The 10,176-nt window shown below is 46.6% G+C and overlaps 1 protein-coding gene across 1 annotated transcript in view; it reads right to left on the reverse strand.

Annotated features, from left to right (window-relative positions):
• Positions 1–218: 218 nt before the first annotated feature.
• The window catches only part of LOC145349799 (cyclic nucleotide-binding domain-containing protein 2-like), a 32,311-nt gene continuing 22,353 nt past the window's right edge, over positions 219–10,176 (reverse strand). The window contains exons 9-11 of the mRNA XM_080198345.1: positions 9,656–9,815; positions 4,139–4,302; positions 219–1,925 (exon numbers count right to left, since the gene is read on the reverse strand). Of these exons, the coding sequence (XP_080054471.1) occupies positions 1,586–1,925; positions 4,139–4,302; positions 9,656–9,815 (664 nt within the window). The 3' untranslated portion in view covers positions 219–1,585. The remainder of the gene's footprint in view (positions 1,926–4,138; positions 4,303–9,655; positions 9,816–10,176) is intronic.

A 10,176-nucleotide genomic window follows, 5' to 3' on the forward strand; every position in this document is an offset into this window, starting at 1 on the left:
GATAGCACTGTTGCCTCAGCACCAGGGACCCGGGTTCAATTCTGCCTTGGGTGACATAAGAACATAAGAAATAGGAGCAGGAGTCGGCCAACTAGCCCTTCAAGCCTGCCCCGCCATTCAATAAGATCATGGCTGATCTGTCGTGGCTCAGTTCCACATTCCCACCTTCTCCCCATAACCCTTAATCCCCTTGCCTATCAAAAACCCATCTACCCGCGTCTTAAATATATTTAGCGAGGCAGCCTCCACTACTTCAACGGGCAGGGAATTCCAGAGATTCACCACCCTATCGGTGTGGAATCTGCACGTTCTCCCCGTGTCTGTGTGGGTTTTCTCCGGGTGCTCCGGTTTCCTCCCACGCTCCAAAGATGTACAGGTGAGGTGCTCTGGCCATGCTAAATTACCCCTTAGTGTCAGGGGGATTAGCAGGGTAGATATGTGGGGTTAAATGGATAGGGCCTGGGTGGGATTGTGATTGGTGCACATTCGATGGGCCCGATGGCCTCCTGCACTGTAGGGATTAGCGATGCTAAATGCACAGGGTTACAGGGCAGAGGGGAGTTCCTGGTGGGATGCTCTTTTGGAGGGTCAGTGCAGACTCGATGGGCTGTTTGGTTCTCCCGCGATCCCTGCCCCCCGACCCCTCACAAGGTCAATGCACTCCAACCAGCACGCCTTTTGGACTATTGGAGGAAGCTGGAGTACCTGGAGGAAACCCACGCTGACAAAGGGAGAACATGCAGACTTCACACAGACATTGACCCGAGGCTGGAATCAAACCTGGGTCCCTGGTGCCGAGAAACAACAGTGCTAACCACTGTGCCACCGTGCGGCCCATACTGTCACCTCCTTACATCCCTCATTCGTATAATAGCGAAGCCTATAGGCAATCGGGCTTCAGAAATGGAGACGGTTATTACTGAGGCTTCTGTACCCAGTGTTCCTGCAATTAATGTTGGGGTTAAAAACCTTTCATTTTCACCCTCTTACAAATGATTGACAAGTGCCAGAATGTATTGTATTTTATTTATTTTGCTTTGCCCACATTAAAGTGGTTGAAAAGGCGAGTACTTCATTTATTGGTTTTGAATTAACTGGGAATCCTTTCAGGCTACGCTGAACCATTAATCCCAGGAGAGGGGAGAGGCAGTGTTCAGTTTGTGCCTTTTTAGTGTCAGGCTGTTTGTCAGACTGTTTCACTTGATGTGAGCATCAAACACAATCAAAAGATGCAAATGTGTTTTAATTTTCCTGATGGAGTGACATTGGGTCATTATCGAACTGGGACTTTCTCATGCTGGAAGGCTCTCGTGCAGGGTTGCCACAGCAGTGAGTTTGGTATGGGGGTCTTTTACAAAGTCTCCTGAAATGCACAAAGTCAATGTGTCTCATGCTGGGGTGGGTTTTAGGGGAGGGAAGGAGCAAAATAAAAGAACAGAAAGAAAAGGGAGCGATGCCGGTGTAATTTTCTACTCTGATCACCACAATGGGGAATGGGAACCAAAACACAACATAGGAAGCAAATGACAGCAACAGACTGAAAATTGCAGATCTGAAGAAGTGAAGAGAGAAGGCTGGGACCTGGTCAGAACAGCAATTTGGGGACAGTGGATGGAAACCCGTGAATCCCGTGAATGAGTTGGAGGTCCAGCCTGGGCAGCATAGTGGTACCGTCGCTTGATCTGATGAGCGGTGCTATATAATAAGGAGGCTTGGACTGAAGCAGGTTCCAGTTGCTGGCGATCTGCGGAAGGCTCAGGATGCCAGTCTTGTCAATCTCGTACACATCCTCGCCTTGTCCCGACATTGTCACGTGACCAGCTACCGTGAAGTGGTGGGGCTTGTGGGAGAACTGGGAGATCGTATTCTTTTTAAAACTTTTCCAGACAGTATTTTTGATAAAACGGTCACAGAGTTCTTCGTCACTTCAAAAGAATAATAGATTGTTGTTGAACTTGACAGACCAGCCAGCATACTAATTTGGGAATAAAAGTGGCAGGAGTCTTTAAAAGCTCTGTCATTAAAAAGCTGTTAAAGTTTATTTATCAGTCACAAGTAAGGCTTACATTAACAATGCAATGAAGTTACTGTGAAATTCCCCTAGTCGCCACAGTCTGGCACCTGTTCGGGTCAATGCACCCTAACCAGAATGTGGGAGGAACCCAGAACAGAGAGTGACCCAAGCTGGAAATTGAACCTGGGTCCCTGGAGCTGTGAGGCAGCAGTGCTGACCACTGTGCCTACGTGTACAATTTATATAGCATTAGCCATTCAGCCCTACCGCACCATTTTAGTGCTTACTAGCCTCCTCCCATCCATTTCAATTAATTGAAGCAATAGATCATTCTTGAAAAGCAGAATACCGCAAATCTGGGTTAAGGACGGGGTGCTGGGATCACTGCTGCTTTGGGGCGGCACAGCGGTTAGCACTGCTGCCTCACAGCGCCAAGGACCCAAGTTCAATTTCAGCCTTGGGTGACTGAAGTCTGCACATTGTCCCCATACTTGCGTTGGTTTCCTCCAGGTGGCCCGGTTTCCTCCCACAGTTTAAAGATATGCAGGTTAGGTGGATTGCCCATGCTAAATTGCCCCTTTTGTGTCAGAAGGACTAGCAAAGTAAATACGTGGGGTTAAGTGGATAGGGCCTGGGTGGGATTGTTGTCAGTGTAGATCGACGGGCAGAATGACCTCCTCTTGCACCGTAGGGATTCTACTCTACTGCCTGATGTTGGTGGGATTTTACATGCTGACACTCAATCTAGATTCTGGAGAAGAGTCATCAAAAAGTTTGGACATCTCATTGAAGTTGTACAAGAAATTGGTAGGGCTTGGAATACTGTGTACAGTTCTGGCCACCCTATTAGAGGAAGGATATTATTAAACTAGAAAGAGTGCAGAAAAATGCTACCGGGACTTGATGGTTTGAGTTATAAGGAGAGGCTGAATAGACTGGGACTTTTTTCCCCTGGAACGTAGGAGACTTGGGGGTGATCTTATAGACATAGATAAGATAGACGGTCAATATCTTTTCCCAAAGCTCGGGAAGTCTGAAACTGGAGGGCATAAGTTTAAGGTGAAAGGGGAGAGTTAGAAAAGGGGTCAGATGGGCAATTTTTTCATAGAGAGGGTGGTGTGTGTCTGGAACGAGCTGCCAGAGGTAATAATAGAGGCCGGTACAATTTTGTCTTTTAGAGATATTTAGACAGTTACACGGGTAAGATGGGTAAAGACGGATATGGGCCAAAAGGGGGCAATTGGGACTAGCTTAGTGGTTGAAAATGAAAGGGTAGCGTAGACAGGTTTGGTCAAAGGGCCTTTTCCACACTGTAGACCTCTATGACTCTATAGAATCCCTAAGTACAGAAGGGGGCCATTTGACCCATCAAATCTGTACCAACCACAATCCCACCCAGGCCCTATCTCTGTAACACCACACATCTATCCTACCAATCCCGCTGACACTAAGAGGCAATTTAGCATAGCCAGTCAACCTAACCTGCACATCACTGGCGTGTGGGAGGAAACCAGAGCATCTGGAGGAAACCCATGCGGACACGGAGAGAATGTGCAAATTCCACACAGTGACCAGAGGCCGGAATTGAACCTGGGATCCCAGTGCTGTGAGGCAGCAGTGCTAACCACTGCTATTGTATAAATTCAACTTGATTCATTTCTGCTGCGTTTTTTCCCCAGCACTTCGTCTTTTATTTTAAATCTCAGGTATTTTGCTTGTATGATAATTGACTTCTTTTGGCAGCGTTACGAATGGACCTTCCCTGACCGTCAAGGCCCGGAGTGGGACTCAAAACCGGGCCTCTGACTCAGAGGCAAGGATGCTAACCCACTGTGCCACAAGCCATCCACTCTGTCCCCACATCTCCTGTAACGTAAGTGAGTTTTCAGTCCAATTTCAATTATTTGGGCAAAGGCACCAATGTGCATCCATGATTGGATTCACATTCCCTTCCTGCTCCACCTCCGGGACCCTCCTTGTAGTGGCAGGGCTGAGATCTGGAATTGCCAGCTGGCCACTCGTTGACGGGACCCATGGAGTTCTGTTGAGTCACTCCCATCAGTGGAAACCACTTTTACCTGTTCATATGGGTGCGCTCCACTCCTTACCCCAAGCCCCGCTCACCTTGGGTAAAAGGATTTCAGCTTCTGAATCTTCTGCAGTGTTTTGTTGTCCATCAATTTCGCAAAGGTCTGCATGTCAATCCTCACGATCTTTGTGCCTTGGCTCTTGATACTAAATTCTCTTTTGTCCTTGAGGTGATCAGCCACAAAGTACTGCCGCAAGCCCTGTGTACAGACGATGGCAAAACCATTACAACACTTCCCAGGCAATTAGGTTCTTGGCCACTCTTGCTGAGTGATCAGGTGACTCAATGTAAACTACAGGTGAAAGGTGAGATATGCTCACTCTCTCCACTACAATGTTCCCAAATGCCCTGGGTTAAACCTGGTGTTGCCAGACTTCTTATTGTGTTTACCCAAATGCCCAAGCAGAGAGTGGATAATAAGCAATTTATCCTCATAGCCAATCCATCTAATCTACACATCTTTGGTCATTAAGGGGCAATATAGCATGGCCAATCCATCTAACCTACTCATCTTTAGACACTAAAGGGCAATTTAGCACGGCCAATCCACCTAATCTGCACATCTTCAGATATTAAGGGACAATTTAGTACAGCTAATCAACTTAACCTGCACATCTTTGGACTGTGGGAGGAAACTGGAGCACCCAGAGGAAACCCACTCAGACACAGGGAGAATGTGCAAACTCTGCACAGACAGTCATGCAAGCTGGCATACACCAGGATCCCTGGTGCTGTGAGGCAGCAGTGCTGATCACTGTGCCACCATATTCCTTTTTGACAAATAGGAACGTTCAAAGGCCTTTTTTTTTAAATCCACATTTCTTGCCCCTGTGTGTACTTCCTGAGTTTTCCTCATTGCAGTATTTTGACCATTATGCTTTAATTCCTGGAGGATTCGGAAACCTGAATTTGGGAAATTGGATGAGGGGTGAAAGTTGACAATGAGGGTAATTATATCAGGTGATTTCAACTTTCCCACCATTAATTGGGATAGCCATCACGTTAAGGGCTGAGATGGAGTAGAGTTCTTAAAAGGTATACAGGAAAACTACTTAGGTTAATAAGTAGAGGATCCAACAGGGAAGGCGCTGTGCTGGACCTAATTCTGGGGAATGAAGTTAGAAAGGTGGTTGATGTGTTGTTGGGGGAGCATTTCGGTGATAACGACCATAACATGGTTCAATTCAAATTTGTTATGGACAAAGAAATTGACAAGTTGCAGAAAAATGTTTAGGATCGGGAGAGAGTAGATTTTAACAAACTTTGCCAGGAACTGGCCAAGATAGACTGGAATGGGTTACTTGTGGGGAAATCTACAGAACAGCAGTGGGGAGTGTTCAAAGATGAAATGGGGAGGGTACAGGCCCAACATATCCCCTCTAGGATAATAGGAAGGTGTAACAAACCCAGAGAACCATGGATGACCAGAGACATTCAGGATACAATGAGAAGGAAAAGAGAGGCTTTTAAAAAGTATAAGTTGAGTAAGTCTGCAGAGGCATTAGTGGAGCATAGAAAGTGCAGGATGAAGCTTAAGAAATCAATTAGAAGAGCAAAGAGGGGATATGAGAAAGCTCAGATCGATAAAAGTAGGAAAAAAATCCTAAGATATTCTATAAGTATATCAATGGGAAGAGGATAACCAGGGAAAGAGTAGAATCCATTAGGACCAAGGGGAAATCTGTAGGTGGAGGTAGAGGATATTGGTAGGGTGTTAAACAAATATTTCACATCTGTCTTCACCCATGAGAATGTAGTTATGGAACTTGGGGAGAGAGACTGTGAGGCTCTAGAGAAAATTATCATAGGGAGTGACAAGGTATTGGAGGCTTAAATCTCCAGGTCTGGATGAATTGTGTCCCAGGCTGTTGTGGGAGGTAAGGGAAGATATTGCAGGGGCTCTGACCCAAATTTTTAATTCCTCCCTGGCTGTCAGGGAGGTGCCAGAAGACTGGAGAACAGCTAATGTTTCCCACTATTCATGAAAAGTTGTAGAGACAAGCCTGTGGTTGGGAAACTACTGGAGAAGATTCTGAAGGAGAGAATCTATCTCCATTGGGAGAGGCAAGGTTTGATCAGGGATAGCCAGCATGGTTTTGTCAGAGGGAGGTCATGCCTAACAAATTTGATTGAATTTTTTGAGCATGCGACCAACTGTGTGCATGAGGGTAGTGTGGTTGATGTCGTTTACGTGGATTTCAGCAAAACCTTTGACAAAGTCCCATATGGGAGACTTATTAAGATGGCTAATGCACATGGGATATAGGCTGAACTGACAAGGTGGATTCAAGGTGGTGACAAGATGTGCTCTTAGACTGATTGGTGTAACAAATTGTCCCTCTCCTCAATCTGGTTTCCAATGTGGGTGCCATAAGCATAGACATGGGTCAAGGGTGGAAGAGGAAAAGCACAACGTTAAAATGGCGGCGCGGGCTCATTGGACCGAAGGGCCTGTTTCTCGTGCTGCGTTGTTCTTTGTGTTCATAATTGGCTTAGTCGTAGGAGACAGAGGGTGGTGACAGATGGCTGGTTTAGTGACTGGAGCCCAGTGACCAGTGGTGTACCACAGGGATCCGTGCTGGGTCCCCTATTGTTCATCAGTTAGAGAAATGACATGGACGATTATGTGGGGTGGGTAGGCTCAGTAAATGTGCCGATGACACGAAGATAGGCCAGGTGGTTAACAGTGAGACAGTGTGTCTTGGGTTACTGGAAGATATAGACAAGATGGTCAAAAGGGTGGATAAGTAGCAGATGGAATTTAACCCTGAAAAGTATGAGGTGATGCACTTTGGAAGGAGCAATTTGACAAGGAAGTGTACTATGAAAGGTCTGACACTGGGAAGTTTTGAAGAACAAAGGGACTTTGCCATGTTTGTCCATAAATCTCTGAAGGCGGAAAAGCAAGTAAATAGGATGGTGAAAAAGGCATATAGTACACTCGCCTTTATCAATCGGGGTGTAGATTACAAAAGCAGAGAGGCCATGATGGAGTTGTATCGAACTTTGGTGAAGCCACAGCTGGAGTACTGTGTGCAGTTCTGGTCGCCACATTATAGGAAGGATATGATTGCACTGGAGGGGGTGCAGAGGAGGTTCACCAGGATGCTGCCTGGGATGGAGCATTTAAGTTATAAAGGGAGGTTGGATAGGCTTGAGTTGTTTTCATTGGAGCAGAGAAGACTGAGGGGCAACCTGATTGAGGTATTCAAGATTATGAGAGGCACGGACAGGGTCGATAGGGACCAGCTATTCCCCTTAGTCGAAGGGTCTGTTACGAGGAGACACAAGTTAAAAGTGAGGGGTGGGAGGTTTAGGGGGATTTAAGGAAAACCTTTTTTACTCAGAGGGTGATGGACGATCTGGAATGCGCTGCCTGGGAGGGTGGTGGAGGCGGGATGCCTCACATCCTTTTAAAAAGTACCTGGATGAGTACTTGGTATGTCATAACATTCAAGGCTGTGGGCCAAATGCCGGCAAGTGCAATTACGTGGGCTTGTCTGGACATTTCATGCATCAGTGCAGACTCGATGGGCCTCTTCTGCAGTATAGTATTCTGTGTACACAGAGCAAGAATAAAAAAATGGGAGACAGTATGGGCAGTATGAGACAGGACAAGCTGAATTCTCAACCACTTGGGATCAACTGTGGAGAAATGACCAAAACTGGAGATATCAGAACCACAGGTTGCAGAGCAGCAAAGGGTCATTCAGCTCATCATGTCTGTCATGTCCAAAAAGAGAAAAAAGAAACTATTCCCCTCTCATTTTAATCCTACTTTCTAGCACTAGTCCGTAGCTGTGTAGGCCCCAGCATTTCAGATACAGATCAAGATACCCGTTAGATGAATATGATCAGAGTGGTGTGGGCATGTTGTGTGAGTGGCAAATCAATGTCAGATGCAGTATAATTTGGATAAATGTGAGGTTATTTACTTTGGAAGCAAAAACAAGAAGGCAGATTACTACCTGAATGTCTGTCTGTAAACTGGGAGAGGGGAGTGTGCAGCAGGATCTGGGTGCACCAGTCACTGAAGGTAAGTGTGCAGGTGCAGGAGGTGGTAAAGAAGGCAAGTAGTACGTTGGCCTTCACTGCGAGAGGTTTTGAGTACAGGTGCAGGGATGTGTTTTTGCAATTATACACGGCCTTGGTGAGGCCACACCTACAGTAGTGTGCGCTGTTTTGAACTCCTTTTCTGAGGAAGGATGTTCTTGTTCTCGAGGGAGTGCAGCAAAAGTTTACCGGGCTAACTCTGGGGATGGTGGGACTGATGTATTGGAGAGAGATTGACTAGGTTAGGATTGTTTTTGCTGGCCTTGAGACAAATGAGGGGGGGGATCTCATAGGGACTTATAAAATTCAAATAGGATCAGACAAGGTAGATGCAGGAAAGATGTTCCCAGTGATGGGGGAGTCCAGAACCAGGGGTCACAGTCTGACGATTCAGGGTAGACCATTTCAGATTGGGTGAAGAAATGTCTCCTCACCTCGAAGAGTGGTGAGCCTGTGGAATTCATTATCACAGGAAGCAGTTGATGTCAAAACATTCAAGAGGTGGTTGGATATAGCAGTTGGGGGCGTGGGATCAAAGGTTACGGGGAGAAAGCAGGATTAGGCTTGCGAGTTGGACAATCGGCCACGATCGTAATGAATGGTGGAGCACGCTCGAAGGGCCGCCTCCTGCTCCTACCTTTGATGTTTTGATGAGTATTGTAGCCTGTGTCAGCAGCTAAAACAGTGAATTCTGGGCACTCTAATTTTTCCACCAACCATCTTAAATGTATTCTGGTAATGGACTGCTGCTATCAGGAACAAGTCTTATCTTTCTACCCTCTAGCTCTTTCAGCCTTCTGTACGCCTTAGTCAACTCAACTCTAAGAGGAGAAGGAGGTGATGCAGGGTAATACTGTGGGGACCCAGGTTCAAATCCTGCCATAGCCAGGTGAGTTTTCTTGGTGGGTGGCACGGTGACAGTGATTAGCACTGCTGCCTTGTAGCACCAGAGACCTGGGTTCAATTCCCAGCTTGCGTCACCATGTGGAAATTGCACATTCTCCCTGTGTCTGCTCTGGTTTCCTCCCACAGCCCAAAGATGTGTGGGTTAGGTGGATTGGCCATGCTAAAATTGCCCCTTAGTGTCGTAAATATGTGGAGTTATGGGGATTGTTGTCAGTGCAGGCTCGATGGGCCAAATGGCCCCCTGCACTGCAGGGAGCATAAGGAAAATTACCCTAGCCCATCCAATCTTTCCCCGCAGCTGCATTTTCCAAGCTCTGGCAACATTCTAGTAATATCATGGTGAACGCAACATCTGGTAAGTCGTAGAAAATGCTGGAGTATCCGTGGAGAGAGAATAGAGTCCATGTTTTGATGGCTCCATTCTCTTTGCACAGATACTGAGTCTTTTTCATGCATTTCCTCTTTTTGTTTCAGAATTCCAGCTTCCGCAGTATTTTGCCTCCAGTGCAACGCTGAAACGTGGCACGCCTTTAATTGACATCTCAAGTCGTTGCCCGATTCTCCAAGTGGCACCTCCGAGAGAAACTACTTACAAGTACGTCTCCCGGTTGGATCGAATCAATCTTCATGTAAACAGCGACAGCCAGGGCGTTGGGGATCACGACTGCTTTAAACCCATCAGCCTGAGCGTCTTCCACCAGTGACCTGATGGAAGTGCGGACAAAACAAAATGAGCAGCAGCAATACTGGGCACTCAATTATCTGCAGGTCGATTGAAAGCACCTTCGTGACCGTTCTCCCCTGAAATTTAATATTTAATAACCGCAGGAGCATGGGAATGGAGGCCACTCTACCCATCCAAGTCTGTCCTTCGGCAACTGGATGGGCAAAAAGTGTCCCAACATAAGGTTAAAATCCAACAGGTCTATTTGGAATCACAAACTTTCCGAGTGCTGTTGATCACTGAATTAGATCGCAGCTGATCTGTACTCAGTCCACATGCGCCCACCTGACCAAAATCTACCCACCTCAACTCTTTGGACTGAGCGATTTTTGACATTTCTGCCAGCGAGGAAAGATGCTTCAGCATTTTTGCTCCTGAGTGGCTGGCTTC

The sequence above is a fragment of the Carcharhinus amblyrhynchos genome, chromosome 11 (assembly GCF_965287045.1).
Source record: "Carcharhinus amblyrhynchos chromosome 11, sCarAmb.v2.hapA, whole genome shotgun sequence".
Classification (NCBI taxonomy): Eukaryota; Metazoa; Chordata; class Chondrichthyes; order Carcharhiniformes; family Carcharhinidae; genus Carcharhinus; species Carcharhinus amblyrhynchos.